At 41.1% G+C, this 24,108-nt stretch overlaps 1 protein-coding gene across 5 annotated transcripts in view; it reads left to right on the top strand.

Annotated features, from left to right (window-relative positions):
- Window positions 1-24,108, top strand: part of PAPOLA (poly(A) polymerase alpha) — a 365,046-nt gene that overhangs the window by 306,323 nt on the left and 34,615 nt on the right. For 3 of the 5 annotated variants that reach the window (XM_033951973.1, XM_033951970.1, XM_033951974.1), the window contains 5 exons: window positions 5,681-5,781; window positions 6,005-6,225; window positions 14,472-14,576; window positions 16,426-16,497; window positions 22,365-22,430. In XM_033951973.1, coding sequence (XP_033807864.1) covers window positions 5,681-5,781; window positions 6,005-6,225; window positions 14,472-14,576; window positions 16,426-16,497; window positions 22,365-22,430 — 565 coding nt within the window. The remainder of the gene's footprint in view (window positions 1-5,680; window positions 5,782-6,004; window positions 6,226-14,471; window positions 14,577-16,425; window positions 16,498-22,364; window positions 22,431-24,108) is intronic. The other 2 variants (XM_033951971.1, XM_033951972.1) reach the window with 2 other exon arrangements.

Raw genomic sequence — 24,108 nt, 5'->3', positions numbered from 1 at the left:
CAGAAATTCGGCTGGTGCTACACACTCCTCCAGCCTCTTCAGAAAGACTGGCGGTGCAAATTTTCTTTGATGCCATGGCGGTGGCATATGTATTTCACGAGGGAGCTCTAGTGCTGTCTCTTGTGCCAGAAAGATTGGTGACCCACTGGGTGGGAGAGCTGCTTCTGTTTTTCTCGATGTCCCTTGTGGCAGTCTCCTATGGCTGATAGATCCTGGTCTCGGGAGCATGTTCCTCTCGCAGGAGCCGTTCCGTCTGCTCTTACAAGAGTTGACACATCCCGGCTTAGTGTCTTTAGTGGCTCAGGATTGGCCTCGCCACCCATGCTATACAGTTCTTGTATGTCTTTAGCGGGACTACGGGTAGCAGCAAAAGAATATTAAACTCCATAAAGGGTGCACATCTCAAGCAATTGGTATTGGAGCCCACCAGGGACCAGACGTTACTAGACCTAGTTCTCACCAACGGAGATAGCGTCACGGAAGTCTCAGTAGGGGACACACTGGCCTCCAGCGACCATAATATGGTATGGCTCAACCTCAAGAAAGGTTTCCCTAAGACAAACACAGCAACAAGGGTTCTCAACTTTAGAGGCACAGACTTCAACCACATGGGAGATTTTGTCCATCAGGAGCTATATAAACAAGCAAAATCTGACAATGTGGAGGACATATGGACGTCTCTGAAGCCCATACTACACGAAGCAACAGACCGATACATAAAGACAGTAAGTAAACGCAGGAGAAACAAAAGACCCCAATGGTTCAGTAAAGAAATTTCAGACCTAGTTAAACAGAAAAAAGACGCATTTATCACCTACAAACATTTAGGCAGAGAGGGGGCAAAAGAGGACTATCTAGACAGATCTAAAGCTGTCAAAACAGCAGTCAGAGAGGCCAAACTCCGAATGGAGGAAGAGCTAGCACGGAAAATAAAGAAAGGGGATAAATCTTTCTTCAGCTATATTAGTGACAGGAAAAGAAATAAAGATGGGATAGTACGCCTGAAGAAATCGGACGGTAACTTTGTGGAATCAGATTCTGAGAAGGCAGAACTACTAAACCAATACTTCTTTTCAGTGTTCACCCGCGAAATGCCGGGAGCTGGTCCACAGCTGCAGACGGGAGATAACCAGAAAGACCCGTTTCAAGATTTCGAATTTACGCCCAGTAGCGTCTACGACGAACTATCAAGACTCAAAGTAAACAAAGCCATGGGACCGGATAACCTACATCCCAGAATGCTCAGGGAGTTAAGGGAAGTCCTGGCTGAACCATTATCTGTTCTTTTCAATCTTTCCCTAAGCACAGGAAGAGTCCCCTTGGACTGGAAAACCGCTAACGTAATCCCACTCCACAAGAAGGGCTGCAGGACAGAGACAGCAAACTACAGACCAGTGAGTCTCACGTCTATAGTGTGTAAACTCATGGAAACACTGATCAAACAGAATATTGACACAATCCTAGATGAAAAAAAACTGCGTGATCCACACCAACACGGGTTCACCCAGGGAAGATCCTGCCAATCTAATCTGATTAGCTTTTTTGACTGGGTTACTAGACAACTGGACGCCGGAGAGTCACTGGACGTGGTATATTTGGACTTCAGTAAAGCATTTGATAGCGTCCCTCATCGAAGATTACTGAACAAGCTGAAATCGATAGGATTAGGAGACACTCTAACTACATGGGTTGGGGATTGGCTGAGCGGTAGACTTCAGAAGGTGGTGGTGAACGGTACCCCATCTGAAGCATCGGATGTGATCAGTGGAGTGCCGCAGGGCTCGGTCCTGGGCCCGATTCTATTCAACTTATTCATAAGAGATATGACGCAGGGACTTAGAGGAAGGGTATCACTGTTCGCCGACGACGCCAAACTTTGCAACATAGTAGGCAGAAGCTTATTACCTGATGATATGACACACGACCTACTGCTTCTGGAACAATGGTCGACTACTTGGCAGCTAGGCTTCAATGCTAAAAAATGCAAGATAATGCACCTGGGTAAGAGAAACCCGCGCAGAACTTATGTACTAAATGGTGAGACCTTGGTTAGGACCATGGCGGAACGCGATCTAGGAGTGATCATTAGTGAGGACATGAAGGTTGCCAATCAAGTGGAGAAGGCTACCTCCAGGGCAAGACAAATGATGCGATGTATCCGCAGAGGTTTTGTCAGCAGGAGACCTGAAGTTATGATGCCGTTGTACAGAGCCATGGTGAGGCCTCACTTAGAGTACTGTGTTCAGTTTTGGAGACCACACTACCGAAAGGACGTGCTGAGGATCGAGTCGGTGCAGCGAACGGTCACCAGGATGGTCTTGGGGCTCAGGGATCTCACGTATGAAGAAAGACTAAAGAAATTGCGGCTGTATTCACTTGAGGAAAGAAGAGAACGGGGAGATATGATTGAAACGTATAAGTACATCACGGGACGCATCGAGTCAGAAGATGATATCTTCTGGCTCATGGGACCCTCGACCACCAGAGGGCATCCGCTGAAAGTCAGGGGAGGGAAGTTTCATGGTGACTCCAGGAAGTACTTCTTCACCGAAAGAGTGGTGGATCATTGGAACAGACTCCCACTCCAGGTGATAGAGGCCAGCAGCGTGACGGATTTTAAGAGAAAATGGGATACTCACGTGGGATCTTTCAGGGAGTAAACTCAGGGGGGAGGGATACTTGGAATGGGCAGACTTGGTGGGCTATAGCCCTTTTCTGCCGCTTTTTTCTATGTTTCTATGACAAATCTTGGGTTCACTTTTTATAAATATCTTTTCTATTAGGGACCTGTGTCCATGGACTTACAGCAAGGTTCTTGAGCATTCAGCCTTGATGATGAGCAGTTATTTGGAGAAGTATCTTGACTCTTTTGCACCCAAAGTCCTCTCTACTTTGGCTTCTTTTGCCAAAGTCTGGAAGGCTTTTCTCACAGGGCCGGTGCTAGGAATTAGCTGGTTTTCTTTCAGGAGGGTTTAGTCAGAAGTCTGGCAGTGGCCTCCCTGAACGGTCAGGTTGGAGGCTTTGTGTGTTTTCGAGCACGCAGAGGAGCTATCTTGCTTACTGCTCTTTCAGATCTGACCAGGTGTATGAGGTGGACACTTCGTCCACGTCCTCCCTTGTATCTTCCTTTCCCTTTGTGGACTCTTGACATTGTTTTACAGGGTCTTGATGCTCCCTTTGATATGATGTATTTCTTATGGACCTGATGTTTCCGACTGTTTTTCTCTGTCACCATTGTCTTAGCACGGTGTATTTTGGAGTTTCTGCTCTTTCGTGCAAAGAACCTTTTTTCCATATTACACATGCAAGTGTTTCCTCCATACTGCACCTTCCTTCTTGTCAACAGTGATTTCGGGTTTCCGAGTCAATCAGGAGATTAGCTTGCCTGCATTTCATATGACAGGTTCAGAGCGCGAAGATCAGATCTTCCACAAATGAAATGTCCGGAGGACCATGCTCCTTTATTTGGAAAGAATGAATTGAGTTCTGAGCTGTCTGATCACTTCTTTATTCTCACTGCTGCACTTCACTGTGGTAGGCCGGTGTCCAAGTCCTTGATTGCTCGATGGATTCGAAGAGCCATTTTTACGACTTATATCACCCGTGGCATGCAGCTGCATACAGGACTCTTGACAAGAAATGTGGCTGCGTCGTGGGCGGTATATCGTATGATTCATCCTGCTGAAATTTGCAGGGCAGCTACTTGGTCCTCTCTTCATACTTTTACCTGGTGCGTTCTGATGCCATCTGATGTTGTCTTTTTCGGGACCTCGGCTTTATGGACAGGCTCTTCTTGTCCCTCCTTAGCTACCATGGCTTTGGTACGCCACCTAGCATATAGAATCCTCCAGGGATGTAACAGAATGGAAGATTAGGTTTATACCTTTGATAATCTTCTTTGTTAGTCCCTGGAGGATTCCATACGACCTGCCCTCTCTGTGTACATTCAGTTGTTGATATAACCTGCTCTTTTCTGCCTTGGTTACTCTCCTTACGGTCTTGAAGATTTTCCAGCCAGCTGGCAGATTCTGTGGGAGTTTCTGTGAGTATGCTTGTTACCAAAGGCCTTTCTTGGGGTGCTCATTAAAAATAGCAGGTTAGTTCTACATTCTTTGTCGATGTTTTTTCTTAGTTGCCTATGTGCCTATTTATTACTTATTGATATTTTGCAGAGCAAACCAGTTCGTGAATTACTTGTGTTGATGGGGATTCTCCCCTGTACCCCCTTGTCCTGGATTTACAGGTATATGCTTGGATTTGGGACTAAACTGATTCTACCACTAGGGGGAGTGTAGATTCTGCAACACCCAGACTGCGGTTTGGGATTGAACACCTAGCATATGGAATCCTCCAGAGACTAACAGAAGATTATCGAAGGTATAAACCTAATCTTCCATTATTGTTAAAAACGCAGGTGAGAGTATGCAAACTCCATAAATGTTAGTGCTGGTTGCTCTCAGATAGGTAATTTGGTTGTTCCACCTTGTTTTATATACTAGGTTTTGATTAACATTGTTCTTTATACGTGTTACATAGTAGAATAGAAGTGTATTGATGGGGAAATTACCCAAACCCCTCCTTATGTTTCCTATTGTAGCGATTATTGAATGCTTTGGAACAAACTGAAGAGAGGTAGTATAGCCCACTGAGGAAGGAGGCACTGCTGAAAAAAAGTATTGATTCCTTCTCCGACAGTTCGTTATTTCGGAGATTTAACCCACTTGTCAGGATTCATATTCTGTGGTAACAGAAAGAAGATTGAGGTAAGAATCTAATCTTCCCTTGTGGATGTAATTGTCACAATGGATGCCCGCTTGGGCAGGCAGGCCTCTTGTCAGGGTTTGGTAGTCTAAAGGCTTTAGTCTTGTATAGAAGTCATGTACTGAGTATGATACAGAGCTCTACTTTCCTGAATCACTGGCAACTTCTGCAGGTTCTTGTGTGAACTCTGAAGTGGAACCAAATGATCATTAGCAACTCATATAGCAAGAGGGCAGAATATCCTGTGTGTTTTTTTGAACAGGAACATGTTAAATCCAAAGGAATAGAAGGTCAATTTGACCTTTTCTGTCTCTCTCGTGCCATACTCATTGTTGATATCTTGAAAACTAGTCTGTGTTGGTGTGTTTCAAGGACTAAATTGTAAACCCCTGCTGTAGGTAGACGTAACAGAAATTATGGTCACATTGATTCAGCCAGTCCAGAAATATAAATTTTATATCTGAGCTATCCATGCCAAAAAAAGAAAAAACTTTGATAATCTGCACTAAACTAAAATATATTGCTAGAAGAATTAAGAGGCACTGAGCTTCAATTGACTCCATACAATCCTGCAAATGTCAGGGTTCAGTGGAGCCCCCTTAATTCTCCTTTTTTCCTGTTTTACTGGATGATGGACCAGAGTCATCCATATAATTCATACACTCTCAAGTGTTTAGAGTAGCTAAACAGACAGGGGAATCTGCCTTTTCAGAGAGCAGAGGTAACCATATGTAAGAATGGATCTGTACAACAAAGGACTGCAGGAACTCTTCTGCAAATAGAGGTTTCCAGGTTTCTCATTTTGAAATTCTGACAAGTTCCACATAAAGAGCTTGTAATGAAATATCTAACTTTCTAATGAACTTTTTTTTGATTAGTCTGCTGCCATTAGCATAAAAGTATTTTCATTTTGTTTTAGCAGAAACAGTCCTGCTCCAGCTGTAACGGCAGCCTCTGTGACCAATATCCAAGCTTCTGAATTAACTGTGCCACAAACAACTTCCAGTGAAAACTCAGGGGGTAAGAAAAGATAATATAGTAATAATGAACTTGTTTAAGTTATTGTATATGATAAGCTTTATTTCTTTCAACCTCTCATTATCCATTGTGAGATTTAAAATAGCCATTTCAGTAGAAGCTACAACTATTAACTATGGTTTTAAATACCTAAAAACTTAAGTTTTTTGTAGACTGAAATGTTCCTGGCCAGAAACTGTAAAGTTTGCATATATTTTTATTCTAGGTACTTCAAATGAAAGCATTCCTCAAACTGCCACACAGCCAGCTATTTCACCATCACCAAAGCCTACTGTTTCTCGAATTGTTTCCTCAACCCGGCTTGTAAGCCCGACACCAAGAACTTTGGGAAATACAGCAGTCAAATTACCTAGCCCAGCTGCAGGAGTGAAACGAGCATCATCTCCACCTAAAGAGGAGAGTCCTAAGAAAACTAAACAGGAAGAGGCAAGTTTCCCTTCTAAAATTAAACATTTATATAAATGGCTTCTATTCATCAACGGGTTTTACATTAGTTATGAAATAGCAAGGGAGCACATAGATAAACTCTGGTTTAGGTCCAATCTAATCTAAGCCTTAGATTTATACCACCATATCATCTCCTAAAGTAGGGGCTCAACTCGGTTTACATAAGACTTCAATAAACAGGGAAATCAGTTTTAACTAATGTGAATTACTAAACAAAAAACAATTAATACTCCTTAATACCATTTCTCCAAAAGTGTTGAAATAGCATTATTTTCATCGATTTATGAAAAATCTGGAGAGATAAGAGTTCTAATATAACTAGGAATTTCATTCCAAATCGTTGTAAACCTATACAAAAAGGAGCGAGAGATATTACCAACAAGCTTGATCCCTTTCACTGAAGGAAATGAAAATGTGAACTTCTGAGAATTTCTTGAAACAAAAGACTGAAGAGAATTCCATGTTAGAGGGAACTATAGGCAAAAATAGACCATGGATAATTTAGAATATCATACATACACATTTAAATTGAATTCTAAGATGAGCAGGGAGCCAGTGAAGATTTCTCAGTAATAGAAATACATGATCAGATTTCCTTTTTCCAAAAATCAATTTGGCTACCGTATTTTGAATCAATTGTAACCGGTTGATATTTCCTTTACTCAAGCAAATATAAAAGAATTGCAATAATTTAACTGAGGTCTATTGGGTAATACTAATAACTTAAGTGCCTTTGTCAAAGATAGACTGCTGAGCTAGATGGACCATCGCTCCAACTTAACTCTGCTATTTTTATGAATTATGCACAAAAGCAGCTTTATTATGCTGAAATCTTTGGGTTCTCTTTAGAATGCAGTGTTGCCTATGCTGTCTTAAGCACATTTACCACATTGATTTGGACTGAATAATTTGGGACCCCTGTGCCTCATTCTTACAGAATTCAGATGCCACATAGGTATTCTGTTAATTCATATTGGTAGAATCGAATAAGTGGTTACAAAAATAGTTTCTTTTTGCTTATTTAAGCTTCCGGCTCAATTAGAACAACTTTACTGTGCTCTGTTCATTTGTAACAACTTACTGTTTCTCTTATCCTTTTATGTCCTTCCCCAAATGTATCATTACAGTAGTCATTGGTCATAGGCCAGAGACAGCAGTTCCTTCCAAAACCTAATATGTGTATGCCCTCTGTCCATTTGGTGTTGCTGTTATATGGTAGTGAAGATTGTCCTTCCAAGCAGATTGTGCAGTTCCTGTACTGGTTCCTAAAGCAGCTCCTGACCCAGTTGATGAACTCCAAGTCAGTTGAGCAGAAGCTTGCTCCTGAACTCAGTTGGAGAACTGGATTTTTCAGTTGAACTGAGTTCAGGAGCAATCCTCTGCTCAACTGACATGGAGTTCATCAACTGGGTCAGGAACTGCAAAGTCTGCTTGTCCAACTTAATCCAAATCCCTTTCTCCTTCCCCATTCTCCAATTATGTACAGTTGTATTCTATATTTTATATTTATTCCAGAAGACTTTTTTCTGTTTTGCTTGCTTAAAAAAGGGAGCAGACCAAGGGGGTTCTCAGGAGTCTGCCTTTCCTCTTCCTTCTCCTATCTGCTTCCTCCCTAAGCTGTTTCTATTTTTCTAGAAAGTTTGAAATAATACAGAGAGCCACAGTTTGGAGACATCATAGCAGACTAATTTTTTAGGTGAGTGAGGAAATTGCTTCTGTAGAGGAGCTTCTTCATGATGCTCTTGTGAGGGAGCTTGAATGGACATTGTTCTGTTTCAGATTTTTCATTAACAGAGCATGTGTTTTGCTCTATGCCTTTCAACAGTATTCTCTGTTAGCATTCTTTGTTATGCAAGACTGGTGCCAAAAAATGGCTTGCTCTCAGCAGTAGCATTTTCTCTCAAGAAGCCCTTCAAGCCCAAGCAGAATGCTTGAGACAGCGGCATGTGTGGTCACTTTTCTGAGGCAAGATATTGTGTGTGCAGCTATATGAGGAGCAGTATTTTGAACAATGGGCAGGATCTGGTGAAGCAGGTGTAGCCCCACTTTTTTGTAGTAGGTGCCTCTTTAGCTTGAGGTAAAGCACTTGTTACCATGTCAGACAAACACTGGACTGAGGAAAAGTCCCTTATGGGAATGAAGAGTATGGTGCTTTAGGTGGTTTTGTTTTGGATGAATTGGATTCTGTGCTATACTTCCATAGCTGCATACCCCTCTCCGAAAAAGTGGGAACGGTGATCATTTTGAACTTGCCTGCACTCATGCATACTTATGTTGTCTCTCCTGAAGTGACCTTGTTAATTGCCTGCTAGGAAGCAAGGCAGCCTGGACAGAAGCTAAGGGATCCTTTTTGAACATGAATGAGATTACCAGAGCTTTCATATCTTAAGATGAAGGTTTCTTGATGGAAACTGTTGCTCTAGGTAGGTAGTATACTCTTGGTCAAGTTGTATTTCAGAGATTCTTTTGTGTCTGATTCAAATTCTTTTTCAGGTCATATTACTTTAGGATGAACTCTCTGTAAAGGAGGCAGGCAATTGTCTGTGGTTGTCCTAGGGCAGTGTTCTTCAGTGCAAGGCTCAGGGGTCAATGGTGACCCACACCATTATTCTGGATTATTTTTTCTTTGCTACTTTAGGGCCCCTCTTCCCAAGCTCATGACAGAAAGCAGGAAGTAGATGTATGCTTCCTCTCCTCCAGACCTCATTCCCTCCCCCAACTTTTTCTTCCTCTCTCCCTGCCCTTTCTTTCTCCCTGCCTCCTTTTCTTTTTTTCTCTCTTCATGCCCCCTTTCTTTTTCTCTGTTTTCCTTCTTTCCTTCTGTCTCCCTGCCTGCCTCCTTTCTTTCTTTCTCCCTGCCCTCCCCCAAGCCATTGCCGCGGCCATCGCGGAACATCTCCCCAAGTCACCACCATCGGGTAACATGCCCCAAGCTCTCCTTCCCTACGTCGGACTGACCAGCATTCCTCTCCCTGACGTCAATTCTGCCATCGGAGAGGAAGTTCCGCCCAGCTAGGCAACAATTGGCTGGCCCGAACTTCCTCTCCGACGGCAGAATTGACGTCGGGGAGAGGCAGGCTGATCAGCCTGGTAGAATTTTCTGGATCTGTCCGGTTGCACCTGGGGCGGACCGCACCCCCCCCAGCCCTCCCCCCCCTTGGTACGGCACTGTTTCTGCCTTCCAATATTGTTTCTTTGACAAATGGAGTTTGGGCTGATACCAAAGTTTCATTTGGGTTGAGTTAGATGATGGCAAGAGGAGCAATGTTATCGATTGTTGAGCTAATTTGTTGCCAGATTTCTGCTTGGATATGAATAGATTTGGAGTCTTATCAGCAGGGACTGAGCAGAGTGACAGAGATAGTAAAGTCATGTCAATCTTGGAAAGGTTTCTGGTCCAGTAGATATGTCTAGCAGCGCTATAGAAATAAGAATGGGGCAAGCATTCCACAGTATGGGCTGTGATCTGAAAGCGGATTAAGGTTCGATTCGATCAAGACGGTGTGGCTGAAGTAAAGAGTGAGGGGCAAAGAGAAAAATCAGGGTAAATACTAGGTCAAGGGTGTGTCCTGCCAGGTGAGTTGGGAAAGATACCCACTGACACAAGGTCAGGAAATTCAGGAACTGTCTGGCTTGGGGATTGCTAGGGTTGTCTATGTGAATGTTGCAAGTCACCTAAGATTAGTAGATTAGAATATTGGATTGTGTCCTCAGCAGTAGGGAATCCTAGCAATTAGTAGTTCAGGGTAGGTAAAAGGGGAATGTATTTCAGTAATGTTTAAACTGTTATGAAAGAAAAGGCAACTCCTCTGCCATGCTTGGAGGGCTGTAGAGTAGAGTTGCATGGGGACAGAAATCATATCCATCCCCGCCTGTCCCTATAAACTTCAGAAGTAGTTATTTCATTTAATTATGCTACTGAATTAAAGGCTCTGGCAGAGGCCCATTTATAAATAAGTAAAGATACTTTATAATTTGGAAATATTAATTGGGAAGAATACATACTTTGTAGACAGGTCTCTGCCAGAGCCTCTTATGTAAATATAAAATATATCCAGCTGATGAGGACACCCAAGCTATGTCATATGAGAACTTCCTATGAAGGTGGCCGGGGGTCCCTTTTGCCAAGATTGGCAGGCAGCAGTTGCGTTTCTTGAGTCACACATGCTGGCACAGAAGGGAGGGAGCGCGTTTATCCAAACACACTTTCTCCCTTCTGTGTCCCAAGTTAGTGCCCTCTCTCTCTCCCTTCCCTGGTCCAGCGCACACACGCTCCCTCCCTCCTTCCTTCCTTTCCTTCAACTACCTTGGTACCCCCCTCTCACAACAGTGTACCGGAGCCATCCAGGTCAGCTGCCTCCTTCCTGCCTTCTTGCCACACTTCTTCGCAGGGCAGCGGGCCCTACATGCTGTATGTGGCTAACCCAGAAGCCTTCCCTATAATGTCTGTTCTGATGGAGATAAGGCTTCTGGGTTGGCTACGGGTGGCGTGATGGGATTGCTGCATGTTGTTTGTAGAGGGGCGAGTGTGGCTGGAGGGCAGGAAAAGAGGCGCACTAAGGTATTTGAGCCCCTCGAGGTGCCTCCAACCCCATGGGATCCCTGTTCCCATGTAGCTTTCTACTGTGGAGCAGATAATAACAGAGGTTTGTGGAAGGCAGTGTTAGAGGTGGTTCTCCCATTTTTTATCCAAGTTTCAGTAATAGAGCAAGAGTTTCCTCAAGTAGTTTGCGGATCAGAAAATATTTAGATAGTAAAGATCTACGATTTAAAATACCAGCTTGAATATTTGCCTTTAAATTGAGGTGCTTTGGTTGATGATTTAGCAAGAGAGGAACAATCTGAGGGAGAAAACACTGTCAGGAATGCAAGGGGATGGGGCAGTGTCCCCAGAATACTGGCCTAGAAAAAGATGAAGGGACGAACTGTTGCTGAGAAACATGCAAAAGTAGCATGAAGCCACAAAATAAGTAAACTACCTACCATAAGTAAGTTCTGTGTGCAATCCATGACAACAGTTTGTCTTGACTAGATTGTAAGCTCTTTTGAGTAGGGACTCTTTCTTCTATGTTTTGATGTACTTTGCTGCGTATGTCTATGAATGCTATAGAAATAAGTAGTAGTAGGAAATAGTATGAAAGCACATATTAGGCCTTAGCAGGGGGAGACGCACACCAATATTTTCCTGGGTTTATCGACCCTGCGCCAAATACATAGTGCTTGGGGCTAATGTTTCTGGTGTGCTTAACGGTGTGATCGTATGACCTGGTGTTCAGGGGGAGGAGCCAACAGGCAGGCAGTGCTTCAGGAAGCTCTATCAGGAGGCCAGCAGACCTATACAGGGAGAGTTACAGCATTCAAAAAACCCCTGTAGACTTAACAGACTCCTACTGGCCCTTTAAGAATTCTTCCACAGCTCTTATAATTAAGTGAGGCCGTGAAGTAGACTTTTTTTTTTTTTTTTTTTCTCTGGAATGACTGGACAAAGGTAAAAAAGAAGGATGTAGCAAATCCTGATCTATTTCCAGCTGAGAATGTAGCTATATTAGCAGAGACCTTTATGACACTGGTGTGAGCTGTCATGGCTCTTAAGTACTGCTTCTGTTTATTAGTATAGAGGTTCTCTCTTAAGCTGTTGTTCCTGGGGAAGCTGTTCCTCTCTTACGATTATGTGCTGTACTAGGCTGGAAGAGGACAAGTTGAATGTAACATGATCCGTATCAGGAAGTTGATTTTGTTGCAATTTGTGTGATAGTACCATGCTACAAAGTTGGTCTTAAGTCCACTATCAGATATCCCGTGTTTGTGTCCGTGATGCAGGTTTCACCAAAAAATTTTATCATATTTGTAAATCAAGTGATTATTCTATCCTCATCTTTGGTAGTCTGCTGCCTGTTTTTTCTATATCAGTCCATTGTTGGAACGGTCTGCTGTAGAAAAATGTGTGCATACAAATGTTTAAAAGAAAGCAGCATAGCTCTTGAAAGCTGATAATAAACACAGGCTAATAAAAAGGTATCAATTGTATTAGTTCACCTTTATTTCTAGTGCCACACATTTTTTTTTCTTCATGCCAGTAGTGTTAACACAAATTAAGATAAATTATGTCCTTTATTTAAGGAACAAAGTTATCCAAACCGCTTACCACCCATACAAAAAACTGCCCCGCCCCCTAGTTATTCAATTAACCAAATTTAATTGATATTAGATTCAGCTGATTGTGTACAGTCAGGCTTGATTTTAGCTAGTCATGTAGCATTGAAACCTCACTATATATTGAAAATTATCTTGAGTGAAGCAGTCACCACAGAGTTTCTCCAAGAACACTATGCCACGATCAGAGGAAATATTTGTTGAAATATGTATCTGGAAAGGTTCACAAAGCCATTTCTAAAGCTCTGGGACTCCACCAAACCACACTGAGAGTCATTACTTCTAAATGTGGTTTGGTCTTCTCTCCATTCTTGGGATTCGGTGTTCGGTGAGCATGTGTTTATGGCGGCCCTTCAAGGGTCCCACCCATGATGGGAACTGCTTTGGTATGTCCCATCTGTTTCTGTGCTGGTCTGGAGGGACGGTAATGAAAGAGAAATTAGGTTCTTACCTGCTAATTTTCTTTCTTTTAGTTCCTCCAGACCAGCATACTCCACCCTGTCGTTTTTATTTGGTGTCTTTTCGTGAAGAATATGGTTTTTTTTCTGCGGTGTCTTTTTGTTGGGGTTGTTGGGGAGTTCAATAAGAGCAGCGGCGTTTGGTTCGTCTGGCTTAGCTGGCAAGCTGTGGGGACGTTTTTGAAGGTTCTTATTCTAATCAATATGCAATAGTGTTTTCCCTGTCCAATTACTTGATATGCTCCTTCTGGGAGTGACATTGGTGTTTATAGTTCACAGTTAAGTACTTAGTTGGTTGGTGCTTGGCTGTTCGTCAGACTGATTGTAGATGGGACTGCACAGCCCACTTATACAGTGGTGCCTCGCATAACGAACGCCTCGCACAGCGAACGCTGCGCACAACGAACTTCATGTCTTGCTTCCTACAACGAACTTCGTTTCACACAACGAAGTCGCCCGAGCTGCATCCTTCCGCGCAGGCACTGCGCTTAACTGCCCTCTCTCCGCCTGGCTCCCTGTGCAGTGGCGGACCGTTGGCTCGCAGGGGCCCGGCGCCTACTGCTGATGCGTTGGGGGGGGCGGAGCTACTCTCGCCGCTTCCCCGATGCTAGAAAAAAAAAAAAAAATGAACAGTCCCAGTTTTTGCCGCTGAGACTCTGCCCTCTCTCACTGTAAAATTAGACTCTACTTAATCTGTCTTTAAATTTAAAAAATGTGTGTTGTTTTAAAAAACAATTATGTTTTTAGATGTATCTAAATAAAAATAATAACAAAAAATTTATCTTTTTTTATGTCATCTTAGCATATTTTATGCTACAGAACGAATTATTTTTTTTAACATGTATTGTTATGGGAAAACGCGTTTCACATAACGAACTTTTCGCATAACAAACTTGCTCCTGGAACCAATTAAGTTCGTTGTGTGAGGCACCACTGTACTACAGCCAAAAGTCAATGTCTCAGTCTCCACCTGCTGGCAAAGGAGTATAAATCCATCTGTTTCTATGCCAGTCTGGAGGTGAAAGAAAATTATCAGGTAAAAACCTAATTTCTCCTTTCTTACCACAGTGTGGTGTTGCCCAAAATGTATCCTGAAGTTTGTTTCACTGTTACTGAATAGAGACTATTCAGGAAGCACTTTTAATCTCTGATATTAGTAAGTCTAGAGTTTAGCATTGTTTTGAGTACACTGTACCATGTTTGTCAGTATGGGAGTCTGAAAATCCCTAACTATTCTCTAATCATAGAGCCATAAGATGTATTTGTGAATGAGAAACCAGTTTCAGTTGTAAACTGCCTACCTAAGAATGTGTTGTGGTGTTAGCAATTAATCATTCTAACTTTTAGCACTTTTTGGAAACTATAAAACTTAAAAAGGTTAATGTTAGGACAACTCTTGAATATCACAAATAAAAGTTAACTAAGTACTTTATTTTTTTTTTTTCAAAGCAGAGGTCTGGCAATTGGTTTATAGTTTGCAAAATTGCAAATTGAAAAATCAATGACATAATATAGCATAATAAGGGGAAAGTATTTCTCAGTTCCCTTGAGAGAATAGACTAATCTATGTATATAAGAAAAATAACTATTTTTATTTTTTACACTTAATTTTAGGAGGAGACAGTAAATAGAGAGACAGAAAATAGCTCAGCAAGACCTGGTTTAAAAAGGTGTGCAGAATTGGCAGGAGTGGAGTCAGCTAAGAAAATGAAAACAAAAGTAACTTCATAGCATATTTCTTTATTTCAGTTCTACATTATTGCAGTTGATTCAAAGTTCTGCTATTCCATTTATTGCCTCCTTTTTAAGTTTTTGTTTAAATCTTTATATGGCAGATGGAATTCTGGTTTCATATACCTTAGTTCCACCTCTAAATGATTAAATAAAACAATAAGGAAAGGTTTCCCCAGCTACAAATATAATTTTACCTCCCTTTACAAAATCGCACTGGCGTTTTTAACGCTGATCGCGGTGGTTACATCTCAGACGCTCATAAAATTCCTATGAGTATCGAAGCTGTTACTGCTGTGGCCAGTGCTAAAAACGCTAGTGCGATTTTGTAAAGGGGTGGGTGGATAATTTTTTGTCAGTACTTTTTAGAAATAAACCAGATCATACCCAAAATTCCACTTTCCCAAAACCTTTCCAGTTTTCCTTTGACAGGTAGTATTATCGCTATGACCATCTCTATTTGCAAATTGTTCCATAATTTTACTATTCTGAGTAAGACATTTATTCTTCTGACCTTGTTGATCTGTTTTCCCTTGGCTTGATGTGGTTGTGAAACCAACACCTTCAAACTCTGTGTTGTCCACTGATATTTGTATGCAATCATCTTTCTTTTTTTTTTTTTTTTTTTAATATTCTTCTTTGGGAAGCTTGCAACTTTCCCTTTATAAGCTATATGCTTTAAAATATGAAGATCATTTTTCAGATTAGTTGAGAAGCTTATAGGTACCGTATTTTTCGCTCTCTAAGGCGCACCTGACCATAAGAAACACCTACACGTAGAGGAGAAAAAAATCTGAACTAAATGGTGTACCCTGTCCCACCGCCCTACTCTGTCCCCCCCTCTGGGGTCTAGTGATAGGCCGGGACAGGGCACAGGGCAGGTCTAGTGGTACGCAGCCCCCCCCCCACAGCTTTCCATGCTCCTGCCCCTCCCTCACTGGACAGCTGCCTCCTCATCTTTTGCAGCAGAGCAGCACACAAGGCAGGCGCAAGCTTTGCGTGCTTCTGCCTGGTCCCGCGCCGCTCCCTGAATGGCTGCTGTCAGTTCTCGCGAGTCCCGTGAGAACTGACAGGGAGCGGTACGGGACCAGGCAGGAGAGTGCAAAGCTCGCGCCTGCCAAGTGTGCTGCTCTGCCGCAAGAGATGAGGCAGCCATCCAGCGAGGGAGGGGCAGGAGCACGGAAAGCTCCTTTCGATACAGCGCTGGACCACAAGAATTTAAAAAAAAAAAAAAAAAAAGGTGGGGCGGTATTTGTTCCATAAGACGCACCTACATTTCCATCCAGTTTTTGGAGAGAAAAAGTGTGTCTTATGGAGTGAAAAATACGATATATTACAAAAGTTAAATTTAGTACTTCTCTAAAGTGATTAATGCACACCAACTTGTCCATTTTTTTTCCTGCTGCTACAGAATATATACACATTACCAGTTGTGTCAACTAATGTATCCTAGTCCCTTCCTGCCTGATTAATATAAAAACAGAGAAATATGATGGCAGATAAAGGCCAAATGGCCCATCCAGTCTGCCCATCCACAGCAACTTTTTCCATAGTATCTTTCACCTGCTTATTATATCTCTGCTCCTTCATGCTCATTCTCTCTCAGGGCTTTGTTCATAATTTAATCCATGAATATTGGTTTGATTCTTAGATGTACTAATTATTGTGAATAATCTAAAAGCTAAACCTGTTTTGTAGGCCATGAAGACCAGAGTTGAAAACAATTGCTGTGCTACATTAAGATCCATTAATTTTAAGTGCTTATAGCAGAAATCTGTTTTCTAGTTTTTATCATTTAATGATTTCAACATTAAAATTTTGCTATTTTTTTTTACAGCATGATACAAATGAAGAGACCACTATCCTTGATACAGATGATCATGATAAAGAAGAAACAAACATCGTTAAGGTATTGATAGCTTGAAGAAATTTTTAATACTAATAATTTTACATTCATGAAAATATAGGAGTATTTCTTACAAGAATTAGCAATTACAAATTTTTCAGTTCTTCACAACATACAAAAGAATGTAAACATAATGCTTTAAAACATTGTTCTTCAACCGCCGGTCCGCAGATATTTCCTACCAGTCTGCATTGGGCCCCAGACAGTGCTCTTCAGCTGCTGGTCCACGGTGTAAGCGATGTGGCATTGTCTTCGGGCCGGCTACTTCTTCCTCAGTGCTGCAGTGCACAAAGCCATGGGCAGAGGCTCCTACGCGTGTCCTGTGCCTAAACTGGAAGCCTTCTTTCTGACGTCGCAATGTCATAGGAAAGGCTTCCAGATGAGGCGCGAGGAGCCGCTGCCCATGGCTTTGTGCACTGCAGCACTGAGGAAGAGGGAGCCGGCCCGAAGATAACACCAGGGGGCAGGCCAGAAGGCAAGGCACAGTATGGAGGGAGGGAGACAACAGCAGTAGGGGGGGAATAATTTTATTTGTTAATTTAATGATTGATTACATCTGCTGTCTGTATTTTGCACTGTTCAGGAAGAAATGCATTTGTTTTTATTTCTTTGGGGTTGTACTGTATGCAGAGTCTTGCATCTTAGAGTTTGTTTGTATATATTAGTACTTTTAGTTTTTGGTCCCATATTTGCATGGGGTTATCTGTGTTCTGGTAGGAATGAATATTGAGATGCATACAGTGTGCTTTGTGTAGTTTAATTTTGTGGTTAACCATTAGGTGGTGTTAATATGATTATATTTTGTGTGTATGTATATATGAAAAATGAATGGAAAAAATGGTGGTAGTGGAGATGGGCGGGGTCTGGCCCACGACTTAGCCCAGTGTTCTTCAACTGCTGGTCCACGGACCGGTGCCGGTCCACAAAATAATTATTTTGTTTACGTCGGTCCATAGGTGTCAAAAGTTTGACAAACACTGCTTTAAAATACAAAATATTCACAATTGGAAGAGATCTATTGAAATACTTTAACAATCCCAATCTTTCTTAAGCATTTCAAAAATATATACAGGAAAATTTGAGAAGATGCAAGAAAACTTATACAACAATACGTAATCACCAAAACGTGCAGCAAGCCCATATCATTGGGAGCAGAACAAAATTCTGTTATCAAAGACAAAACATAAAAATTATAAATCATAAATTCTAGTATATTATAAGTCTAATAGCTCAATATGCTCAGAAAAAAAATCACACAAAGTACTACGTAATTGCTCATCTGACTTTTGATTCTGAAGGGTTAATTTTCCCACCAAAAAGTTTTCAAGATGAGCTGGATCCAGGAAATGTATTTGAGTTGGTCTATCAACATCTGGGAACAGATTGTACACAAAAAGGCACACCTTTCTTAGAAAAGTAAGCTTTTAAAATAACCGCTTTCGTTCCTATAATGGTAAAATGATTGATAAAGTAGCTCTTTTGTTAATCATTGAGACATCTAGGCTATCCGGAGAATTAGGAGGCTTAATCAAATAAAGTAAAGGGTAAAGGAAATCAAATCCATGGCCAATGTGGTTTTGGCTGAAAATAAAACTGTCGTCCGTCTTTTGCAAGCCCTTTTCTTTTCCTCCTTCCTGCCCTCTTCCCTCCCTGCAGAAAACCCGCCCTCCCTAGGAGCCCAACAGCTTCGCCCTCTCCCCACACAAAGGCCCTTCCTGGGCCTAACTTTCAAAGGCTATAGTGGTCTAGAAGCTTTTCTGAGGAAGTAGTGATACCCATTCACTTCTTCCCCAGCTGGCTCTATTGTTAGGGTTACCATATTTCCAAAAATAAGAAGACCTGCCCCATCCTGGCCCTGCCCCCACTCAAACTGAGCCACACAGCCTCATCTCTCCTCGCCTCTGCTCTCCTCCCTCCCTCCCCCACCCTGAGGGTTGAGTACCTTGTGGCAGTGGGGGTCACCCATGGGTGGTAGCCACATCAATCGCAGTCGTGAGAACTGATGGTCCAGAGACAGGAGCTCCTGTTGCGAGCTGCTGAAGGCTGGTTTGGTGCTGGCTGGAGGTGACAGGAAAAGCCCCAGTTCTGCCTGAGCTCAGGGCTGCATCTGGAGGGCCTCCGTGCATGCATATATGCTACACCTCCAGCCAGCACCAAGCGAACCTCCAACAAGTTGCAACAGGAGCTCTCTTGCTACCAGACTACCAGTATCTACAACAGGATTGCGTTTGATGCAGCTCCCGCTCACTGGTGACTCCCACTGCCTTCTCATTCCTCCTGGGGCCCTCCCTGAAGGTAAAAGAAAAAATTTAGGGTAAACTCAGAGAGAGTCCAAAACCCGGACAAACTACTGGGTTTTAGAAAAACTGTATAGATTCTTGGACAGTCCTCTAAAAAGAGGACATGTCTGGGTAAGTCCGGATGTTTGGTAACCCTATCTGTAGTCAAAATAGCTGCTGAAACTTCTCACAGCACCCTTGCAAGTCTGCTGCAGGAGGAATCTGCAGCCATTTTTAGACTGGAACTGGCATGGGCAAGAGTGTTTGGGCCATTAGGTAACCAAAGTTTTTAGAAGGAAGACCTGAGGAGTGCAATGGGGTGGCTGGGGGAGGGGGGTATTATGTTGGGGGAGCGGGAGCCTGACACAGGGGGGAAGGGCTTGTGGTGCTGGCCGGTGGCCACACATAGTGGTCATGGATAGGGTTACCAGACGTCAGGATTTCCCTGGACATGTCGTCCTTTTCAAAGACATGTCCGGGGGTTCGGACAGCTTTTCAAAACCCGGCGCATTGTCTGGGTTTTGAAAAGCTTCCCGTCAAAATCATGTCGGGAAGGGACATCTGCGCATGCGTGAATGTAACGTGGTGATGTCACATGCGCGGATGTCATTGCATTGCGTCCACATATGCGTGGATGCCATCTAGGAGGCGGAATGGGGTATGACAGACGGAATGGGGTGGGCCTGGGGGCATGGCCATGGGTCCGGATTTTTCTTTGGGAAAATCTGGTAACCCTAGTCATGGAGATGTGGAGTTTGCTTTAGCTAAAATTGTACTGGAGTTTTGGCCAAAACTAAAGCATGACTGAATGTGGATTTTTGGGCCTATTCAATGCCGAAACAGAAATTTGGTCAGCCTTTAATCTAAAGCTTCCTCTTCCTTATTCTCCTTTGAGTCTTTTGGTAAATAAGCATTAGTTATTATAACATTCAGGTAGAAAAATTTGAATATTGTTTAATTACATTTTAAAGAGCTCAAGAATATTTGAAAAATTCATGAGGAACATAGAGTAATAAATATAAACATAGAATAATACATATGAAAACCTTCCAAATCATCAAAAATTCATAGAAAAACATATAAATAAATATCCAAAAACACACATTCGATTAAGCTAGAAATAGTGCTAAGAATAATATATAAATAGTAGAAGAGTAAAAGGGTCCTATAAAAAGTTCATATTTCCTCATAACAATTCATATATTGCTCATAACAGTTCATAAAACCGTTTCATTCGTGGAACATTTTTATCAAGAACCGTAATGCACAGAGGAGTACTTAGATAGATTCGATTTAAAGAAAGTACTGCCACGTAGGAAATGCTGTCACCACTCGACAGAGCTCCGTTTCGTCGTCTTCGTCAGGAGCAGAGAATGCTTAAGTTGATTTCACCATGCGACAGAAAACTTTTCAAATCTGTCAGCGCTATCTTCAAAAGCGTGAAACAATCAAACAATCGCTGCAGAAGAGCTGAAAATTTGTAATGGCATCTCAGGAGTTTAAGAACGCCTTGGAGAACCAACGAGAACAGCGCACAAAATGGCAAGATTTTTATACAAGCGCCGCAACAGACTCAAACTGATTACATGAAAAAAAACAATAAAATTGATTGAATAAAATCCGAAAAAGCCACCAGAGAATGAAAAAAATAATGAAAAAGGATTAAATGGTAAAGTATCTGTCTACATTTCATTAAGTCCCTTAGGAAAATGAGATAAAAAATCCAAAAGTTTTCTCATCAAGAAGGTAAGTTTGTTTGTCACCTTTAAGGTTGGAGAAACTTGTTCCAAAATACACCACTTTAATTGTGAGAAATCATGTTGGTAGGTAATATTGTGGGTAACCATTGGGGCAGTAGTTTTGCCTGTTTTCAAGCAGCTACGATGTTCAATTAGCCTAGTCCTAATGCTGGGGATAGTGCACCCCACCCATATTAAGCCACAAGGACAAGAAATCACATAGACCACATGCTTGGACTCACAAGTAGTATTAGATCTAAGTTGGTAGGTTTTCTTAATAATAATAATAACAGCTTATATACCGCAATACCGTGAAGTTCTATGTGGTTTACAGAAGATTAAGCAAAGGTAACAATTGAATTGACTTTAAGAGGGGAGGAAGAAAGAGAATTAATAGGACAGGAAATTCATTGTTGAGGAGAGAGTGATCAAAAGGACAAGTTTCACTTGAAAATCAGAGGGGACCAAATGTTCAGAAAGGTTCTAGCTTTGGGTAAAGGCAATGCAAGGATTTTCTTGAAAAACCTGATGAAGCTGTAAAACATGTCAGTGGGATCTAATACTAGCAGCAACTGCTGAAGACTAAGTAGAATGAGATAATACACAAATTTGGTTGGTAGAAACTTCTCTATTAGTACCAGTCAGCATTAAGTCCCGATTTGCATGTCATGCCCTGAGATAAGCTTTGTTGATAACATTTCTAGGGTAACCTCTGGCCAAGAATCTCTTTTGTAGAAGTTTGGCTTCTTGCTTAAATTCATCATCTGAAGTACAGATCCGCCTGATACGTAAAAATTGTCCAATGGGAATGGCAGCCTTCAATCGTCTAGGGTGGAAACTAGAAAAGGACAAAAGAGTATTTCTCAGTAACCTACTGAGAGAAATAATCTTTTCTCCTTTTCTAGTAACCTACTGAGAGAAATAATCTTAAGTACTCTTCTGTGCATTAGGGTTCTTGATAAAAATGTTCTATGAATGAAGTGGTTTTTGAACTGTTATGAGTAATATATGAATTGTTATGAGGAAATATGAACTTTTTATAGGACCCTTTTACTCTTCTACTATTTATATATTATTCTTAGCACTATTTTTAGCTTAATCAAATGTGTGTTTTTGGATATTTATATGTTTTTCTTTGAATTTTTGATGATTTGGGGGTTTTCATATGTATTATTCTATGTTTATATTTATTACTCTATGTTCCTCAAGAATTTTTCAAATATTCTTATGCACTTTAGAGTTAACTTATGTAATATTATGCAATTTTAAGGGCACTTTGAGGGGTTTCTTTATCTTAGCTTGTAATTCTTATTAATTTCATTAGCTTGAAACATTAGCACCTTGCACTTTATATTCCAATCGTTACTAAGAATAGATAGGGTGGATTCTTGGGAGTCTATATAGTTTAGTTTATAATAATTTTTCTCCCCGGTGTGACTGTTTGACCTTGATTTATTTAGCACTTGAATTGCATAGTTTGTACTTAGGACTCATGTCTGATGCTGGTCACCTATGAGTTGCTGCCTGAGCTCAAAATATCTCGTTTACATTCTGAGAGCGCTAACTAATGTCCGTTTATTTACAGTATTTGGAATAGGTTCTTATTCCTTCAAGGTCAAACACTCTCCCCAAGGATTAAAACAGTTAGCCAACTATAGACTGTATTACCTGTAAAGTCTGCAATCAAATTTCAAAGCTTAGATTTGCAGTTCAGAAAGATATCTATTTCGCATTTCACAATTACAGTTAAATATTTAATACTTTTTATTCTGCATGATGGTCTGATGTGGCCTTTTTCTTTTTTGTAAAGATTTACGTGATTTAATTACAGCATCACATACTTTCTTTATAGGAACTTGATGTGGAGGTAAATGCTGCAACTCTGCCCCCAACAAGCACTCCGGTGCCAGTTTCTCAGGTACTTGTGCTTTGAATTTCAGGAGCTAAGTAGTGTTGAAGTACTTAATTACACATTCATATCAAAATGTTGATGAGCAGAAAGGACTTGGTCTTGCCTCTTTTTGCTATCTTCAAATTTTATTGACTCAGAAAATGTCTATCTTAATCTCATAACCAAAATGATGATTTTACTGTCTAACTTCAAGATTTTCTTTAATAGCTTAAATTCCCTCTTTCCTATCTTATTTTATACACCCCAGCCTATGGGTCTCAGAAAAAAATTGTCTTTATTCCATAAATTCTCCTCTACAGAAATCTAAAAATGTATGGGGAGCAAAACAAATCTACAATATAAAGAACTCTCCAATATAGTGAATGCAACAATATATGAATACAAAACTCCCCTCCTAGTTGTCTTTTATTGAAGCAAAATAAATATTATAAAAGGAGTCGTCTGTCTTGCAACATTTGATCCTATAAGACATGCTGAATATGTGCAAGTTATGCCCAACAAGTGCACATTATTAACTTCTTATACCAAAGGGTATCAGTGTGAATAATCTCTCTCTCTATAGTATATCTTGAAATTAATCAAATAGTGTGTCATATACCATACTATACAATATATTTTCTTATATCCTGCAATTTTCAACATGGAATCATTGCAGCTTACAATAAGATTTGGGATCAGTTATTACTTTTAACAAATAGATTCTAGAGAGTATATTAGCTGTATATGCTGTACATAAAGATTTTAATAAACATAGCAATTAGTCATTATAAGGAGAAAAGAGTAGGCTATTCCAGACTTTGGAGCACAGGAATTCAAAGATGGTCTCGAATAGTTTGTTAAACATGATGAGGGGAGGGAAAGGTCAGCTTAAGGCATTGTGTCTTTCTTGCGTTATGGAAGGAATGAGGAATCTTGATGTCTGATACTAGTTCACAAGAATTTTCACCATAAATTGCTTTATAGAACATGCTGGCAATCTTGAAAAGAATCCTTTTTTTTTTTTTGATTGGTAGCCAGTGTAATTCTCCCAACAATGGGCTAGCCCTCTCGAATTTGTTTACTCTGAAAATTAATCTAGTCACGGTATTCTGGAGGAATTACAATAGTCTAGGTATGGGAGCAAATAGCTTGTGCAACAGTTCTAAAATTAGCCTGGCTTAAAAGGGATCTTGTTGTCCTCAGTTGCCTTAGTCTGAAAAATAATTTTTTGACCAGGGAGTTGATCTGATCTTCAAAGAAGAATTAAGGGTAATGCCTAGTATTTTTGAATTTTTTTCAGTTTTGAGGTTCTCACTGGTGACCAGTACCAGGTAGCGAATTATAATCACCAAACCAAAGCATGGTACATGTTATAGTCCCCAAAACCAAAGCACATTGGTCTGTTAAGTTTAAGATGGCAAAGTTCAGTTGTGGATTAGGAATTGGTTATTGGATAGAAAACAGAGGGTAGGGTTAAATGGTCATTTTTCTCAATGGAGGAGAGTAAACAGTGGAGTGCCGCAGGGGTCTGTACTGAGACTGGTGCTATTTAACTTATTTATAAATGATCTGGAAATTGGAACGACGAGTGAGGTGATTAAATTTGCAGATGACACTAAACTGTTCAAAGTTGTTAAAACGCATGCGGATTGTGAAAAATTGCAGTCAGACCTTAGGAAATTGGAAGACTGGACGTCCAAATGGC

This window comes from Geotrypetes seraphini, chromosome 7 (assembly GCF_902459505.1).
Source record: "Geotrypetes seraphini chromosome 7, aGeoSer1.1, whole genome shotgun sequence".
Classification (NCBI taxonomy): Eukaryota; Metazoa; Chordata; class Amphibia; order Gymnophiona; family Dermophiidae; genus Geotrypetes; species Geotrypetes seraphini.
This window is presented reverse-complemented; position numbering and strand designations above follow the sequence as displayed.